This window comes from Condylura cristata, unplaced genomic scaffold (assembly GCF_000260355.1).
Source record: "Condylura cristata isolate star-nosed mole 26May11 unplaced genomic scaffold, ConCri1.0 scaffold00020, whole genome shotgun sequence".
NCBI lineage: Eukaryota > Metazoa > Chordata > Mammalia > Eulipotyphla > Talpidae > Condylura > Condylura cristata.
In genome coordinates this window covers 2,946,953-2,965,659 of record NW_004567121.1, presented here as the reverse complement: position 1 = coordinate 2,965,659, position 18,707 = coordinate 2,946,953, and the positions used below count along the sequence as shown (strand labels likewise).

Genomic DNA, 18,707 nt, shown 5'->3' with positions numbered 1-18,707 from the left:
GCCTGTTCACCAGTCTGCCTGACGGCAAGCGGGGCTGTATTAATCCAGCACATTCCAGCGGCAGTGTGGGCACTAGTGCGGTCCACTAGGCACCGCTGCTCACTGAAGGACACAGTCAAGGGCATTGTTTCTTGGCCTTGGTTGCTTAATTCAAACCACTGAGGAAGATCTGCAAAGCCCTGGTGTTCAGGCAGGTTAAGGCAAAATCCCTGGAGGTAGGACTACATAGCAGCGTTATAACGCAGCTTATTTATGAAATCCTCAGCAAGCCTCCCAAAGCTCCTTTAGGGGAAGGGAGGTCCAGCAAGAACGCAGGATTTAGATAAGCACACAAAAACTAGCCATGACTATTGACACCAAAATTAAAAACAGTACCATTTACAGTAAGCATTTAGGTGTAAATCTAACAGAAGACATATGGATGCATATGCTGAAAACCAAGTTGCTGATGAATATCAAAGACTGGAAAAGATACATTATTAACTGACTGAATGATGCAACATAGTAAAGATATAAGTTCTCCCCAAGTTTACAGATTTAATGCAGTTCCAGCCAAAATCCCGGCAAGATTTGTATATGTAGATAATTTAAAAATTTATACCTAAAACAATTTTGAGTAGCTAAGGAATCAGGGTCCTCCTGGTGTTGTAAGGGGTTAAGCCTATGAAGCTATCAGTAGCCACTGCAGCATGAGTTTGAGGCCTGGCCAGGGAGGTAATCCACGTTGTGCAGCAGACCTCTCCTGTCTCAGCCACTGCTCCCCTCAATAGTGTCATTGTGTCATTTCAGTAGAGCTGCCTGTTCTGCTTCCTGCTCTGTCTTGGTGAATCCTCTCACTTCCCCCCACCTCCCAGCCCCCTGCACTCTTGGCCTATAGCCCAGCTCTTGTATGTATAATAATCTCTTAAAAAAAAACTGAGGAATCAGTCTATCAAATTCAAGACTTACATTACTACAGTAATCAAAACAATGTAGTAGTGACAGAATAATCCAGAAATAGATACAAATATGTCCAACTAATTTTTGACAAGAAAGCCAGTATTTTCAACAAATGATGCTTTAAGAATAGACATCTATAGGCAAACAAAACAAAACCTTGACCTTAACCTTATGTCTTATATAAAAATTAACTCAAACTGGATCACAGGCTTAAATCTAAAATATGAAAATATAAAATATTTAGAATAAAACACTTTGGGGGATCTACAACTAGGGCAAAATTTTTGAGACATGACACACAAAAAGCCTCATTCGTAAAAAGAAAAATCAGTAGAATGGACTTGATCTAAAAGAAAAACTTTGCTCTTAAAAGATCCTGTTAGAAGTGGTGAGGAACAGACATGAAAAAATGTCCACCATCAAGTATCATCAGAGAAATGCAGATCAAAACCACAATGAGATACCACCTCACATCTGGTGAGAATGGCCCATACTAAAAACAAAAACAAATGCTGGCAAGGATTTAGGAAAAAGGAGCCCTCTTACAGTGCTAGTGGAATGAAGACTAGTTCAGCCACTATGGAAAGTTGTATGGAAGTTCCGTAAAACTCTAAAAATGGATCTGCCATAAAACCTAGCAATTCCACTCCTAGGCATCTGCCCAAAGTATACAAAAACACTAATATGAAAGAAAAAATTGCACTCCCATGTTATTGCAGCACTATTTACAATAGCTCAGGTATGGAAACAATCCAGATGAACGGATCAAAAAGATATGGTATAAATTCATAATTGAAGACTTCTGAGTGATCAACAAAGATAAACTCATGTAATCTGAACCAACATGGATGGAGCTGAAAGGGATTATACTAAGTGAAATAAAGAAAAGATAAATTCTGGACAGTTTCACTTAAATGTGGTTTGACAAACCAATAAAAAGGTCAGACAAATTTGAAAGTTGATCATAGATCTGAGGCACCCAGGAGGGAGCCGTGGAGGGGCGAAAACAGAAGGGGAAGAGCCTCAGATTATCAGACGCAGAAGGGGGGAACTGGGAGCAAAGGGGACAGGGAGGTCGGATGGTTAGAGGAATCTAATGGTGGGTGTGGTGAAACATCATATTGTAGAGACGTAAACCGGTACCCCTAAGACTCTGTGATATAAACCAACATTAATTACCTCAATAAATCTAACTTTTTTTAAAAAAGGGAGAAAGTACAATGGACTACAGATACTTGGGTGGTGGGTGTGGTGTGGTAACAATATCTAAAGGGGGAGACCTTGTACCTCTAAATCACAATGCTGTGAACTAATGTTGACTCAATTAAGAGAAAAATCTGGTTAAGGGGATGAAAAAACTAAGTTACATACTGGGAGAAAATATCTGTAAATCAAAAGCCTGACAAAGGCCTAATACTTAGAATATCTAAAGAACTCTCAAATCTTTACAGGTCTAAAAAAAATTAGGAAAAGGGTAGAAGACATGAACAGACATGAAGTGAAATAAGCCTGTGGACAAGACACACTGGTCACTACAGAGATGCAAGTGGAAACCACACGGTGTCGCTACACGCTTCCCAGAAATAGCCATGATAGAAAAGAGAGTGCGGGCAGGATTCAGAGCACCTGGGGCACTCTGGCACGCTGGTGGCCGCGGCCCTCTGAAGTCTGGCCGTCCGCACACCCTGCCATCCCACGACCTAGTAACCGCACCCCTGGACATGTATTTCAAAGAAAAGGAAACCAAAGTGTACACAAAAATCCAAGGAATGTTCATAGCAGCTTTATTTGGAAGAGCCAAAACTGGCAACACCTAGTCGTCCTTAGATGAGACTGAGTATGCCACAGGCATCACGAACCAGCCGCTGAGTAGCAGGCTGGACACGCCTCCAGGGTACGATGCTGACTGCACAAAGCCAATCCCAAATGGCTACATACCACACATCCCACTTACACAACCTCCTAGAAATGACAAGTCGTAGAGATGATGAGCTGATGAGCGGTTGCTAAGGATGAGGGCTGGTGGCGGGGGGGGGGGGTGTGTGTGTGAGACTCTGGGGCGGGGGGGAGGGGTGTGTGTGCGGTAAGTGGATAGCTCTGAGATGACATGAACCACACACCACAGCACAGCCGTGTTGGGTTCCTGGTCTTGATACTGTATTGCAGCTACGCAAGATGTAATCAGAGAAAAACTAGGCGGAGGGGGCAGGGGAGCATGACCTCTGCAACTTCCTATGAATCTATTTAACGAAAATTAAAGAAAAACAACAGTAGTAACTCTAAACGGAACTTGGTACGCTGGCTTGGACCCTGCAACAGAAAAGGACATTGAAAAACTGGTAAAATGAAATAGTCTGTAATTTAGTGATTAGTTTGGCTCAATTTTCAGTTTTGACAGATTGCTACGGTTCTAAGATGTGGACATTAACAGAAGCTGAGTGGAGGGGATGTGAAACTCTATTGAGAAAGTAAAGTCATTAAGAGCATAAAATCCTGATGTTCAGACTGACTGAATCAGAACAGAAGGGGGACGGATCAATATTTTAATTTGCCAGGTGATTCCAATGTGCAGCCGAAGTGGAGACCCACTGTCCAGAAAGAGATGATTTTTAACATGTCTCCACCCGGGTTCTTGGCAGTGAATTCCTTGAGAACAACTTCTAAGGAGCAGATCATGGTTCTTAGACCTTTATTCCCACTAGTCCCAGAGTATAACCCCAAATCCTCGGAGAAAGGCCCAGAAATCTTCCTCCTGCCCTGCCCAAGCTCTGCTCCTAGGTCCCTGTGATGTCCAGGTTTCCACACGGCTGAAGTGTGGAAGGTGACACAGGTAAACCAGAAGAAAAAGGCAAGTGCCTCTGGTCCCCACTTCTCTGAAACCCCACTGCTAGGAACATGAACAAAGCAAAAAGCTTGAAATCTTTCAGAAGTGGGATAGGTCTGCTCTCACGTCCTTTTTCTGAAAGGTGATGGGGATCTACTGGCTCCCTTTCCGCCCATCTCCACGCACATCACAGCCACATGGCCCCTCCGTGAGGCCTGCTGAGGAGTAACAGAATACAGCTACTGGCTGGCCACTCTCCCTAGGTTTGACGAGGAAGAAAAGGTGCAGCAAAGATCCCTTCCTCCCATGCGTGAGTCCTCTTGGAACACACACACAAAATGACAACACTGTTAGTGGCAGCTAAGCAAGACAAGCAGAGAAGCAGAAAGAGCAGGCCTCCTCAGGCCCGGGGGGCTCGCTTGCTCACTCGCGCTCCACAAGGGTCTGAAAAGCAACCTCCACAGGAGGGGCTAGCGGGCGACTCACGGGTACTTAGGCTTCTAGGTTTGGCACATGAAGTTGGCTGGGGTGTGCTTTGAGACACATTATCATAAGGGACCCCAAAGAGTTCACCATGGTCAAGGCAATGGACCTGAATCCCCAAACGAGTGCTCTTGGTTGTTCAAAAAGTGCTGCCAGCAGCAGCAGGTTGGCAAATTATAAGCAAAGCGGGAGCAGGACAGCCCCGTGAAGGCTGTCACCGTGCACCCGCCTCATGGCTTGGCCAGAAGAGGTATAGATGCTCTGCGCTGTCACGGGGAGAAGGCGGTGCCCTGGGGGCCGGAGGGGAAGGGGCACTCCTTTCACTCCTTCCAGAAGCAGACCTGGGTGCTACGCCTTGGCCGGGCCCCATCCTAAAGGAGGACAGGGTCCGCGGAAGGCTCCTGGCGCCGATGCCCGGGCCTGAGGGCCGCCCAGCACCTACGCCGTTAGGGCCATCTAAAACGTGGCCTGGAAGGGGTGGGGGCAGGCTGGCAGCAAGTTACTCCTCGGCATTCTCCAGTTCCCCACGCGCTTGTCCATTCCCCAGACCTGGGGCTGCCTGGCAAGCAGTTAAACTCCTGGGTTCCGCCCAGGGCTCTCCTCTGTTGGGAGACCAGGTCTGCTGTGGTTGGGCCCTAGAGGAGAGAAGGGAAGAAGAACCAACATCAGCCAGTGGAGGGAGCAGGTCCTAGCAACACCCAGAGCTAAGATCCTCCCTCAGGACAGGAGCGGCAGGGAAGCCAGAGACGCCTCAGGACACCGGGAGAGGAATCAGGGCAGAACTAGGGCGGCCAGCTGGGCACGCGGGCAGCCGACCTCTGCCTCGCAGGAGACGAGCCCTGAGAGGGCAGGCCTCACCCGAGGCTGGGGGCGCAGGGGCTGTGGGCTTCTGCCCACGGGAGGTCCAAGTCATAAAGTTGGGCTCAGGGAACCTGCACCAGACCGTAAAGCGCCTGTGCTCAAAGGCCTGCGGCTCTAGCTTTCAAGGCGGTGCAGGGGTTTCCGACGCCTCCTGTCTTCCAGGATGAAAGGTGGCAGGACAGGACAGGAGGCACCCACTCACCCCTGTGGAGAAATGCTTCCCTCCAGTCTGGGGGGAGCAGCCTGCAGTGCTCCTCCCAGTAACTAACCCTCTGGGGAAGGAAAGCACAGGGAAAGTGAAAGGGAAGATATTTACCTTAGGTGTTTTCTTAAAATAAAAAATGCTCACTAGTTCACAGTCATTTATCAACTGCAGTTTCCAAATGTGCCAAAGAGGGAAAGGTCTACTGGGAAGGCTAGAGAGCAGAGAGAGAGAGAGAGAGACAGAGGAGACAAGCTGTTGAGCTAGAATGGCCAGGCTGCCCTGCTCGGGCAGCGTCACAGCCGGACGTCGCAGGGCAAGGAAGGTCAAGGCGGACGGCCCTTCCCCATGCCCCGCCGCTTAGTACAAGAGGCGTTCGAGAGGCCCAGCCCTCGGGGAGGCCTTCCCTTGGAAAGCCAGTTCTGTGAATGAGCAACGCGGAGTTTTCCTGAATCTGAAAGGCAGGCCAGGGGTCGCAACTGTTTCTGGACAGGGCCACGGGTCCCTGTGGCCACTACACTCTGCTGTGGCAGCGCAAAAGCAGTCAGAACAATTTGCCAGCAAATGTCAGGGACCAATAAAATTTAGTTTACAAGGGCAGGCAGCTGGCCAGATTTGCTCTTGGGCCAGTCTGTCGAGCCCTGCTGTAGGAAGTTAAAGATTACTACACCTTCCAGGCATTTCAATAAAGCAACTTCTCCGCCAGGGAACCTAGGGCCAAAGTCACCAGGGCACGGCTCTGACCTGCACTACGAGAGCAGTGACCCTGGGCACCCATCTGTGTGTGGGGGGCAGCACAGGTTCCCCTGGGCAGGGAAGTGCCGGGCTACAGAGATAAACTACAGCAAGACCCAAGAACGGAGGCAGAGACAGCAGGAGCGCCTATGGGAGACGAGCGCCACGCTTCACTTAGGGAAAAATAACCAACATCCGAGCTGCCCTGGGCCTGCACATCCCCCAGGGCTGGTGATCAGCTGTGGAGAAGCCCATGGCCACGGCAGCCCTCAAAGTAGCCCCTACCGGCCCGGCCCGCAAGTGGCGAAGCCAAGGATGCCACAGGGGGCGCCATCATTCTTGTCAATAGAGTTCAGTGTCCCTGGATACAAGAGGTGCCAAGCAAGAGCAGATGAAGCCAGAGGACGCTCATGTGTGAGAAAAACCAAAACCAAAGGCACAGGTTTCGGAAAAAAATCAAAACAGCTGGGCTTTCGAGACCCCACTCTTGATGTGATGGGGTGCCCCTCTGTACCAGGGGTGCCTCACAAAATAAAGTACCGTCACAGTGGGAGACGTCATTGGCCCGCAAAGGCAGAGCAGCTTCGGGGCAGTGCACACACACCCGGACAGGGCCGTGACCCAGGCCCGGCCCGGCACCGCTGCGGCTCCCTCCCCCGGGGACAGAGCCGCCAGGAGGCCCGGGCCAGGATGCGGGTCGCCTGCACCTGCACAGCACCTCCCAGAAAGTACACGTCTGTCATGGAAACATGTCTGCATTCTCGGGGGGTGGAAGGGCCACCACCAGGGCCCTCAGGCCAAGGGCGCACACAGGCCTCAGAAGAATGCTCTCTGCCTCCAACTGCTCGTCTGCAAAATGGGCACAGCAACTAGCACTTCTCAACCAGTAAGTCTTCTTAGGTGAGCTAAGTCGAGGAAAGTGCTCGGCACAGTTGACCGAGCACCCACGCCCTGCGAGGGGAGCGCCTCCCCGTCTCCCTGCAGGCTGCAGCTCCTCCAGAGTGTGCCCTGAACTATCTCTGACCCCTGTTCCTTCCACCATCACTGTCCTGCTCGTCGGGCGCCCCGGATGCAAAGGGCATGCCTCAGTATCACCCTGATCTGCCCAAATGTCTCAGCGGGGGCCTTTCTGTTTCTGGGGGGCTATCAGTAGCTGTCTGCCTTCTTTGTGGGGCCCACTGGTGACCCAAAGCTTCACTTCCCACTGACCCGTCCCAAGTCGCTAACAGAATGTGTGTACTTGATCATCTTCCCACCCTAGCAGGCCCTGGAGAAAAAAATGTTGACTTCATTTCCCTACTTTGAGTGCCAACAGCTCTGCAACTCAGTATCAGTTGGCCTACTAGCAACCAGCAGGAAAGGAGAAAGGGAGCGATGGGAGAAAAGAGGAACGCAGGGCAGAGTACACCCATGTGGGTAGCACGGACCGACCGGGCGCACATGCCCTCTGGGGGGACCCATGCGTGGACGCGACCACTCGGGGCTCACCTGCTGCGTCTGCCATCTTGTCACCGAGGAGCCTGACCTGGCTGCCTGGGATGACCTGGAGGTCCGAGCTGTCAGGGGACTGTGGCAGGTTCTGGGCCCGTGTAGCCAGGAGTGCATTGAGGTACTGCAGCCGCGAGACCTGCAGGACAGAGCGTTGGGCGGCAGGTGCAACAGGGCAGCTAAGTGGAGGAGGTGAGGTCACACTGCCCCTCTTACCCACAAGTTCCTGGACCAACTGGGAGAGTCGCACATGGCAGGGAAAGAGAGGAAGAACTCAGAGCTAGTTCAGGACATGGAAGAGCAGTCAAGGAGTGTGTGCTCGAGACCTTGAGAGGAAACTTGTGCGCAGGCCCGGAGGGGGGCCAGGCCACCAGTGACCAGGGAACCGAGGCCACCCATCCTTCAGGGCAAGTATAAGGATTTGTCCTGGGAAGACTCAGAACTGGTAAGAATTTACTCTCAATCCACAGAAATTTGTGACCAGCTGGTCTAGTCCTTGGGGACATAAAGCTGATTAAATGGCAGGAGTGAGGACCTCCCTGGTGGCACAAGGGCATCTGTCTCAGTACTATAAAGCTGTCCGCAGCCACTGCAGCACGAGTTCAATCCCCAGCCAGGGAGCTGACCCACATGGCGCTGCAGGCCTCTCCTGACCCACCCGCTGCTCCCCTCAACAGTGTATTTCAGTGGACCTGCCTGTTCTGCTCCCCACTCTGTGTCTGGTGAATTTCTCATGCCCTCTGACCCTCCACACCCCAGCTTTTCTTGTATGCATAAATAAGATAACTCTTAAAAAAAAAAAAAATGCCAGGAGCGGTAAGCAATGCGGTCACCTTAATGAACTGCAGGTCCGAGAGGGCTCTCACAGTGTAGTCAGGACAGTATGAGGACACGCGGGTGCCGTCGACGGGCTCGGGCTGCTCCTGGCGGAGAGACTGCAGCGAGGACACTGGGGACTGGTGAACTATGGACAGGAACGATCAGTGACAGGGAAGCCATGCTGGCAGCCGGGCAGCCCTCACCCACTGCCGCCACGCACACCACCTCGTAGCCGCTAAGATCCACCCCATAAATCACCCTGGAGAAGGAACATGGCCACAGCTGTGAAAAGAAGACCACGCACACTTCCCCCTGGGAAAGGGGCCCTGGGGATGGGAGTGGGCAGCAGAGGGACGCCTTGAAGAAACGCTGCCCCTCCCCTCTAGAGGCGAGAAGCAGCAAGGCCCAAAGCAGACCACCTTGCAGGGGGTACGGGCTCGGCGAAGGGCAGGCTAGAGCCCAGGCACTCGGGCACCTCAGCCAGGCTCTGCCAGCCCAGCAGCCGGCCCCGCCTTCTGCTCGGGAGCAGCTCAGCTTACCCGAGGACGGTGCCGTCAGGGCAGACACTCCATAGTAGGTGAAGGCCCCGTTCTCGAACTTCAGGCCCTCTTTCCCGATCTCCACCTCAACCCTGCCCTGGGAGGTGTAGGGAAAGGGGGAGGTGGGAGGGGCAGGAGAGACACAGATGTGGACAGATTATCTTTCCTGCCAGAAGAGAGCACAAGGAGAAAGCACCAACCCCAATTATTCAGGGAGTGTGTATCTGAATGATCCTCCAGATGTTCCTCCCCTCTGCTCAGACCCTCCCCTACTTTTTTCTGAGCAACTGGAAGGCCCCAGCCTAGGCTCCCAGTTACCTGCAGGATGAGAATGAAATAGTCCACCGGCCGGCTGCGCTGGTACAGGTAATGGTGGGCAGCCAGGCGGTTGCTCTCGTCAAACCTCACTTCCTGGTTGACGCTGGGATGCTTCAGCAGGTGCAGCAGGACCTTCTCAGAGATTCGCAGGGGGCTGAATGCATCCACCTCTGTCCCGGGGTGCAAAAAAGGGACGGTGTCCACTGGGCCCAGAGAGGCCTGCACGACCACACCCGGCTCCTGCTGCCGCCCGGGCTTTCTGTGGCCGGTGCTGAGCTGAGTCCCCGCCCCAAGGCAAGAGGCTGCACCGGCACATACACCCGCCCAGCTGAGGTGCCCTGGCCCTGGCCCTTGGTCACCTGGTGGGGAGGAGTCGCCTCTCAGGCGACCTGAGATGCTGACAGACCTGCAGAGGGCAGCCCAGGGTTCTCCCAGCCACTTCCCTGCTTACTCGGAACAGGGGACAGTGGCACCTGTCCTTTCAGGCTCCCCACCCACAGGAGGTGAGCATGAACGCGGGGCCAGGTCCACCCTCGCCCTCACCTCGGGAAAGGAAGCGCTGAGTGGCCAAGAGCAGCTGAGGCGAGATTTTCACTTTGTAGTCGTCGTCAGACACCTTGAACAAGGAGAACTCCTCCTTCCGTCTGAGAGGGGTGCTCAGGGAAGCAGGCTTCTTCCTCACCACGGTGTCTCCTAGGACAGGAAGAAGGCCGGCTTGGGCACCAGAACCCCTTCCACGCCACCAACCGAGGGGCATGCCGCCTGCTCCTTGCTCCCAAGGGCTGGGGCACAGCACCAGAGCTCCAGGGACAGGCGGCGGTGTGAGCCCTCTGGCCAGGGGCCAGTACTGGGCAAGGCGGACAGGGTCTTCTGGGGACAGTGCCAACCAGAGAGCCCACCACCCTCTGACACAGACATCTCAGGAAGGTGAAAGAGCGGCCAAGGAGAAACACCATGTCCTAAACTCACGGTAGTCTTCAGACTCGTCCAGGATCTCGGACTTGATGATCTCCTCGATGACGTCCTCCAGGGTGACCAGGCCCAGCACCTCGTAGAAGGGGTCCCCTTCGCCCTCATTGTTCACCTTCTGCACGATGGCCAGGTGCGACTTCCCTGGGGAGAGAAGGTGCTCATGTCACAGCTCGCAGGGGTCTCCCATGTTTTCCCAGTCCTGTCTCGTACCAGCCCCCCAGTAAGACAGAAGGTGATGCTCGTGTTCCCACAAGGTGCCAGGCACTAGCTGAGACTGTCAACATGCACCCGAAGACCAGCCTCACTGGAACACACATGGAGCATACATCTCAGCGCCCACTTCACCCACACAAGCCCCCGGGCAGGGAGCGCTAGAGTCTGTGCAACCCCACAGGGTAAACAAGGCCCAGACAGCGTTGTCTGCAGGCCAGACTAGAACACGTGCTGAGAGCAGCGGACTCCAGACACCAGGACATCAACTCCAGAACAGGCCCCTCGGACAGCCTAAACCCGATCGACTCTCAGCTAGGTCTTCCCAGGTCTGCAAGGTCCCCTTTATGTTCCAGAAGCCACGAGAGACTGAAGGCCAATGGCAACTGCCAGTCAGAACCCAAACTGTGCAGGAGAGCCGCAGGCTGAGCTCTTCACTTTCCTCCTGTCTCTAATGTTAGCTTCCCATGTGTTTTGCTTATCTGCTTAGTGAGGAACTGTACATCTGGAAAAGGCCCAGCTCTGACTGCTGGGGCAACTGCAAGCATTTATTCTGCTTCAGTAAGTGCTTTTCATCTCTAAACTTTTATAACCAATCTAAAGGAAACAGAATGCCATGCACGTAATTTGAAATGTCTGTAGCCAAGGTGACATAGACACAGGTGAAATTAATACCCACATAACCAATGCAGCATAACTAAAATATCACTTCAACATACAGTCAATATAAAAATATTAATAACTTAATAATTAGTAACAATTTATTATTTGGGTACTGAGTCTTTGAAATTTGCGTGCCTGGCACTCACACTTCAGATTAGCACATCTCAATTCAGACTAGCTACCTTTCATGAGCTCAAAAGACACAGGTGGGTGGTGGCTACTGGGCTAGGGTGGGCAGGTCTAGGACACCCACAGTGAACTAACTCATCCCAGCCACCCCTACTGCTGGGGTAAAAGCTGGCCTGGATCTGCACATACAGGGGACACTTGCTTCGAGAATCTTTTGGTAGAGCAAAAATTAGCTTCTTTGTCTAAACCATCCCCTGAGTTTAACTGCAATGTATAAAATGAGTCTAGAGGACCTTCCCTGGTGGGGCCACAGCCGCTTCAGTGCCAGTTCAATCCCCGCCCCGGAGGTGACCACATGGCGTGGCAGACCTCTCCTGACCCGTCCGCTGCTCCCCTCAGCAGTGTACTTCATTGATTGGCCTGTTCTGCTCCACACTGTCTCTGGTGAATCCTCTCACCGCCCCTGCACCTCTGGCCTGCACCTCAGTTCTGTATGCACAAATAAATAAATCTTTAAAAAAAATTTTAAATGAGTCTAGAAATACACTCTCAAGTCCTACTCAGCATATCTTGCTTCGCTGTCAGTATCGAAGTCAGGTGCAGGAAGATCTCAGCTCCAAAGTTGGATAAATGAAACTGTCAAGAATCAAGCAAAAGTTACTACTATTATTATAATTACTAGACCACTAACCAGACAAAAATGGAATAAGGCTGAAAGAGTAAAATATGGTTTACTGTTATTTTAGCCAATCTAAGATGACATCAGTTATGAAACCACATTCTGACTGCAGACATGTTCAAGTGCAAAAAACACGTGCATCTAAGCACTTGATGCATTAACGTACTGTATCCTCCAACCACTCTGAGGCACTCCAGTCTAAATTCAGGCTCAGGGCACTCATGGGTGTGTTATTCCAAGGTTAGAGTTCACAGCAACTGAGACCAAGAGAGGTCCAACAACCAGCTGAGCAGCTGACGCTGGAGTGCATCCTCTTACACCGCCATGCTCAGGTGACTGCCACTGAGACGGGCAGCTGGACCTCACGAGACCCTTGTCCTCTGGGTGACTTCCCCAGTGCCAAGGAGCTTCCTCTCTTCAGTACAAGGGCCCATCTACAAAAGGAGTATAGTGCCTTGGACAAAACTAAAAGTGGAAATAACCACACTGTGTCCCGGTTTCCAGAAGGAAAAGGTCAGGGGCCCCTGGAGAACTGTTCATGCTGCTGAGACAGAAGCACCAAATGAGGAAGGCAGCATTTCCAGACGCCTCTACTCCTCAGTGTTTGCAGCTCACCTGGCACCTAGCAGGCAGGTGTCATTTCTACATGGATCACACACCCTGTCACACAATCCGTAACTGTCAGGTCACAGCAGGAAGGCCAAGGGCTGAACATACATATTTAGGTCAGCAGTCTTTTGTATGTCAGGAACCAAAGCCCAGGTTCCGACGGCTGTCTGAGAGCGGAGAGGACCCATGTCAGCGCCCATCTTCTAGGAAGTCAGTCTCGGACAGGCTACCTATCAGCATGGATTCATGTTTCACCTGCTCTCAAAATAGGCACAAGTTTCTCAGTGATCTGCCACTCTGGGATGGCTTAATCATGAACCCAACAAAGCAGAGTCCTTGGAAAACCGACTAAAGCAGTGGCCGTGTGATTTCATGTCAAGACAACTGTTTGAGGGGTCCAGAAAGCAAGATGATAAAGTGGTTGGGGTACACAGAGAAAGGGCAGCTGGAGGGACTAATGGCTATTTTCTTTTCTTTTTTTTTTTTAATAATAGTTTATTTTTACATCATTTTGTACATTTTTTTCCCCATCTCAATTGTAATCCCCGTGGGTTTCCCATCACTGAGTCATCCGTGTGCCATCAGGGACTAATGGCTATTTTTATCTGATAGGTTAGAATATTCTCAAAATGGCCCTCCCTGGTGGCGCAACGGATTAGAACGCAGCACTGCAAGCTGGCCGCTGCCACTTCAGTGCGAGTTCCATCCCCGGCACTAGAGTTGGACCACATGGCGCGGCAGACCTCTCCTGTCTCGCCCGTTGCTCCCCTCAGCAGTGTACTTCGTCGCCAATCTGCTGTTCTGCTCTCCACTGTCTCTGGTGAATCCTCTCACTGCCCCTGCACCTCTGGCCTGCACCCCAGTTCTGTATACATAAACAAATACATCTTTAAAAAAAAAAAAAAGAGAATATTCTCAAAATATGGATGTCCCTGGCTGGCTGACTTGAGGCCCTACACAGCCCCCAAGACAGGCCCAGAGCAAGCTCTACAGTCACAGGCAGGGTGCAGATCAACCAGGAAGCTCTGCAAACACACCACAGTTTAAATTCCAGGGGGTACTCACAGGGCTAATAAATGACTTCCACGATGCCTAGTTTTTAGGTTGAGCCTAGTAATACAGCTGGAGTTTAAGTTCCCCTGCCTTGCTTTTGAGGTCAGAGTATGTCCTGAAAGGAAAGTGCCATGTGAACCCCTCTCACAGCTACTGCACGGGCCTCACTCAGCTGAGCTGCAGCCATCCTTTGGATTCGGGCAACAAAACCAGCAGCGACTGAAGTGCTCTCTCCCACCCTAATCCTCCCTCTGGTTCAATGTCCTTGAACAGTGTCTCTTTCTGGCACACCAGCACAAAATCAGTAAGTCTTCTTGAGCCTACACACTACATGGAGAGATTATAAAGTTCCAGAACTCTGAAGGAGAAACAGGAACAGCTTGCTGCTAAGATGTCAGAGATTCCAGCTCCAAGCCCAAGGGCTCCCCCCTCTCATGCACACAAGCAAGTGGAGAGAAGGAAAGGGAAGTGGTGTCTAAAACCTCACCTGCCCTACGCTCCTAGCAGAGGGGGAAGAGGGTGAGGCCCGAAAGGACTTCAGCGAGGACAAATGAAGGTATCTGCCAAAGGACTGCACTGCCGAAGAAAAGCAGAGAACGCTCAGGATATCGCAGGAAAGACATCGCCATTTTGCCCTGAGAATGGTCCCCACTCATCACAGGAGTGAGGAAGCCAAGAAGAGTGAGGAGCTGCCCACTCACCCTCCAGACTACAAACCCCCCACCACACACCACAGTCCAGAGGTTTTCAGCATGCTGTCCGCAGGGAGCTGCTGCCTGAAAGCTGCTCGACTCTCCAGGGTGGCTCCACGGCCGCCACCCCAAACAGGAGCAACCTGTGCGCAGCCTTCCGGCGAGCACTGAGACCTAAACCCCCTCCACTCACCATCTTCAAGCCAAAGAGCACAGGGCAGCCGCCCCGCCCACCCTCTCCTACCCACTGCCCTCTGGATTTGGCTTTGCAACTACAGTTCACAGAAGGCCAGTTGCTCTTCACACCCCATTCACTCCCCGATCACCCCAAGCCATGGGATCAAAGCTTCTCTCACAAGAGTCCAGGGCAGTCTGGCCGCCTCTGCTGACCGCTCTCCTCCTCTGCGGCCTCTCTCCTTTGGAGTCCCGCACACTGCCCTCTGCCCCTTACAAGCCTGAGCCCCGGAGGGTTAAGCTTTCTGCTCCAGCCCACAGAAGTGGCCACTGACATCCAGATCTCTACCTCCTGTTCAGGTGTTTCACTTGCATTTCACATCAACTGCTCTTAGGGGTCTACCTTTCGGGCCATTACAGACTCTAAAGTGCAAAAGAAACTCACCTGCCAGCCCTCCCCGCCCCCGTCCGCCCTGACTTTTCCCTATTCGTACTCTGCCTTAGGAGAAGGGCACCACGGCCCAGTCAGAAATCCAGACCTCTTCCTCACTCATCCCTCTTGTTCCTCTGTCCTGCCAAACCCACAGATTCCTCCCATTCCCCCTCCAAATGCCCCCTAGGATACCCTCTCCGGGTCCCTGCATATCCCTGTTCAGGCTGCCCTCATGTCTCCCCTTGACTCCCCTAACCACTGGTCTCATCACACTGATCAGTGACCTTCGAAACCCAGTAAGATGCCGTCATGTTCTGCTCACAATCACGGGTAACCATGTGCAGCCTTCTCTGGGTCACAAGCTAGGAGGGTCACAAGCTAGGAGGTGGCAGGAACCTTCCGCGAGCACTGTGGGCCACCAAAACCATCACTGTAACAGAGACAGTGGTCCAGACGGAGCTCTATCTGGGCTCTCTTCGCAGTGAAGGGCTGCAAGATCACTTCCTGAGCACACAGCTAAGAGCAACCAAGAGTCTAACACTGCAGTCAGAGCCAGCCTCAAAATCTCCCATGTAAGGCCTCCCTGGTGGCCTAGGGGTTGAGTCTCAGTGCTATCACCGAGATGGCCTGGGTTCCAACCCCATCCTGGGAGCTGACCCACACAGTGCAAGCAGCAGACCTCTTCTGTCTTGCCCGCTGCCCCCCTCAGCAATGGTTTTCAGTAGATCTACCTGTTCTGCCCCCCACTCTTCTCTGGTGAATCTGCTCTCTCACACACCCTGCACCTCTGGCCTGCTCACCAATTCTTACTTGCAAAAATAAATAAAATCTTTAAAAAGGAAAATTTACTTAAAAAAAAAACAAACAAAACACCAACCGGGCCCTCCCTGGTGGCGCAGCGGGTTAAAGCACAGCACTGAGAATCTAAAGCCACTTCCGCATGAGTTCGATCCCCGCCTGCCCCGGAGGTGACCACATGGCGTGGCAGACCTCTCCTGACCCGCCCGCTGCTCCCCTCAGCAGTGTACTTCGTAGATCTGCCTGTTCTGCTCCCCACCCTGTCTCTGGTGAAGTCTCTCGCCACCCTGAGCCTCTGGCCTGTACTCCAGTTCTGTATGCACAAATAAATAAATCTTTTTTAAAAAAAAAAAACAACCCTCTCACTTAGTGTCCAGCAGTAGTTATAGCCCAGTGGTGCAACACCTCTCTCAAGGATTAGAGATGCAGCACGAGAGCGCCTACTGGTGGCTAGCATACAGCAGTGCTAAGACAGGGGCCAGCCGGCAGTGCGAGACTTGCCTTCCCCCGACAGTACAGAGGCTCACAAAGGGCCTCCCATGAGGGCCTGGGACCAGCAGATGTGACCACTGCAACAAAGTTCAGAAGGGATCGCTCATTTCTCAGTGTCACATGATGAGCCTGTAGGGTCAAGTCCAGCCAGAGTCCTGGGCGTCCCCGGCCCATCCTCCAGGGATTCAGGGGTGAGAAGCACGGCTGGTAGCCAAGGAGTCCAGCTCTGGGGAGCGCACCCATACCTCACAATGGAGAGGAAGGCAGAAGAACCCACACCATCACACTTTGAGGGTCTGTTTTTCCTACACCAAGGTCAAAGGAGAGGGTGAAAATGTGGAGTTAAGGGAGACCCTGGGCGACTCTATTCATAGTCAGAAAAGGGAAAATTAAAAAGAAACAAAGGGAGACCCATCGGCATCCAACAAGGTGCCTTTGGTGAAATCAAAGTGGAAGTCTGCAGAGAAGTTGTTTACAAATCATACCCCTTTTCCGTTTTAAGGGGTGCAGCGGCTGTCTTCAGTGATCTTTAAAAAAAAAAAAAATGCCCGCATACGTCACAGGGCCAGCCAACGTGACAGTATGTGTGCAGGTAAGTGGCATCCAGGTGTCTGGAGACTTCGTGTTCTTTTAGTTTCCATCCAACAGTTTGGGCCTGCCACAAGGCCAGGGCTGCCAAACAGGACCAGGAATTACTCAAGTGGGCTCAAATTAGGGGGCTACCCGGAAACGTGGGGCTGCTGTTTATAGCACTCTTGTCACCTTCGGAACACAGTTCATTCACAGCTTCAAAGCCATCATCTTTCACAGACACCTTGAGGTCTCACTGCCCTTGTGGGACCCTCTCCTCCCTCGAGGCTTCGGTAAGTCCCCACCCTTTTCTGGAGGGCGTGGAGGACCCGCTGGCATTCGAGTATCCTCCCTAATTTAATTCCAAGCCGTTACCTCGCTTGAACTCCTCCAGGACCGCGTCCAACTTGGTGTCGTTGAAAACGAAGTGGAGTGGGTGGTTGTAGAAGCGGGTGATGGTGCTGAGCGGCGTGCAGTCTTCAGGGTCAACGAAGGCCAAGTCCTTGAGATAGAGCATGTCCACGATGTTGGAGCGCTCCTCCTCATACACAGGGATGCGCGTGTGGCCGCTCTGCATGATGCTGGCCAAGACGCCGAAGTCCAGCACTGCGCCGGCGTCCAGCATGAAGCAGTCCTCGAGAGGCGTGAGGACGTCCTCCACCGTCCGGCAGCGCAGCACGCCCTTGCTGAGATCGCTGTAGGGGTCGGCGCCGCCGCGCGCAAGCTCCAACACGCGCTCGCGCAGCCGACCCGGCCGAGCCGCCAGCTCCAGCAGCTGCCCCACCGGCAGCGCCACGGGCAGGGTGAGCAGCACCGCCAAACGGCTAAGGACCAGCGCGCGCGGCGCCAAAGCCAGCGCCCAGCGCCCACTCACGGCGGCCGGCACCACCTCGCCCACCAGGAACACAAGCCCCGCGCTGCCCAGCACGGCGGGCACGGTGCGCTGCCCGGCTGCGCGGTAGAGCAGCACCACCAGCGCCGCCTGCGCCAGGCTGGCCAGCAGCAGCAGTGCGCCCAGGGCGCAGCCCGCCCAGCGCCGCGCGGGCTCCAGCCGCCGCGCCGTCGCACGCTCCGCCTCCGAGCCGTTCTCGCGCAGCACCTGCACCTCGGCCGGCACCAGCGCCAGCGCGCTCAACTGCAGGCCCCGCGCCAGCGCCGCCAAAGCCAGCAGCGCCGCGGCCCCCAGGCCTAGTGCCCAGGGCGGCACCGCCTCCTCCGACGCCGAGCCGCCAGGCTCCACGAGCACCGCCAGCAGAGCCGAGTCCTGGCGCTCGGCCTCGGCGCGCAAGCGCAGTAACGCGCGCCACTCGCCCGTGGGGGCCGCCACCTCCTCCGGCGCCGCGGCCGGCCCGCCCTCGGGGCAGCCCGCCCCCTCGGGGGCCACCCAAGCCCAGGAGCTGTTGGTGAAGCCGGAGCCGAAGAGGCGCAGGCGGAAGGTGGCCTCCGCCTGCGCGTCCCGCACCTCCCCTCCGCGCGCCCACCCGGAGTCCGCAGCTCCGTCCTCCTCCAGACAGACGCCCAGCACTCGCGGCCCCGGCGCCGCCTCCCCAGCGGCGTTGCCCAGGCAAAGCGCAGCGAGCAACCACCTTAGCCGACCCGCCGCCGCCATCGCCGGCTGCCCCTCTAGGCCTCCCGCGCAGCCTACCCCTCCGCCTCCCCCGGGCCAATCGTCGCCGGCCGTGGCGCCTCCTCCGCCAATAGTTGGAGGGTGAGGGCGGGCCCCAGGGTCGTACTAGGCTGCGCCGGGGAGTAAACAAGCGGCGGCGCGATCTCGGGGCGGGCCGGGGGCGTGGGGCGTTTAACCCCGCGGGGCTCGGCCGGGCTCCCGGGGCTCCCAAGGTCGGGGCGGCCGGCAGTGGGAGGGCGCGGGCCTGCGACGTCTCGTTCCCGCAGGCCGGCCCCTCGCGTCGGCAGGCCAGGCTGTGCTCCTTGAAGTCCCCGCGTCGGGACCGGGGCGCGGGGTCAGGCGCTCCCGAATTTCACGGTCTGGGAGAGGTGCCGTCGTCTTAGGAAATGGCCCCTAAT

The 18,707-nt window shown here is 54.2% G+C and overlaps 1 protein-coding gene across 2 annotated transcripts; it reads right to left on the bottom strand.

The window, feature by feature from the left end:
- Positions 1 to 2,707: 2,707 nt before the first annotated feature.
- On the bottom strand, positions 2,708 to 18,349 carry CNNM3 (cyclin and CBS domain divalent metal cation transport mediator 3). 2 transcript variants are annotated; one of them, XM_012727440.1, is made up of 9 exons: positions 17,058 to 18,349; positions 10,178 to 10,321; positions 9,752 to 9,901; positions 9,209 to 9,378; positions 8,891 to 8,987; positions 8,366 to 8,496; positions 7,533 to 7,671; positions 5,424 to 5,523; positions 4,806 to 4,881 (listed from the first exon to the last, which is right to left on the bottom strand). In XM_012727440.1, the coding sequence occupies exons 1-8, from the start codon at positions 18,289 to 18,291 to the stop codon at positions 5,474 to 5,476; spliced, it is 2,115 nt and encodes a 704-aa protein (XP_012582894.1). In that variant the 5' UTR covers positions 18,292 to 18,349; the 3' UTR covers positions 4,806 to 4,881; positions 5,424 to 5,473. The 2 variants fall into 2 exon arrangements, with proteins under 2 accessions (XP_004686193.1, XP_012582894.1); XM_004686136.2 differs by lacking the exon at positions 5,424 to 5,523 and having other exon boundaries at positions 2,708 to 4,881.
- Positions 18,350 to 18,707: the final 358 nt, after the last annotated feature.

What these genes read in the sequence shown, in the direction of transcription:
- CNNM3 (XM_004686136.2), bottom strand. Translation starts at nt 18,291, where the DNA reads ATGGCGGCGGCGGGTCGGCTAAGGTGGTTGCTCGCTGCGCTTTGCCTG. An exon ending in ATTTCATTCTCATCCTGCAG is followed by an intron (nt 8,988 to 9,208) that starts GTAACTGGGAGC and finishes TACACCTCCCAG; the next exon opens with GGCAGGGTTGAGGTGGAGAT. An exon ending in CAAGATGGCAGACGCAGCAG is followed by an intron (nt 4,882 to 7,532) that starts GTGAGCCCCGAG and finishes TCTCTCCTCTAG; the next exon opens with GGCCCAACCACAGCAGACCT.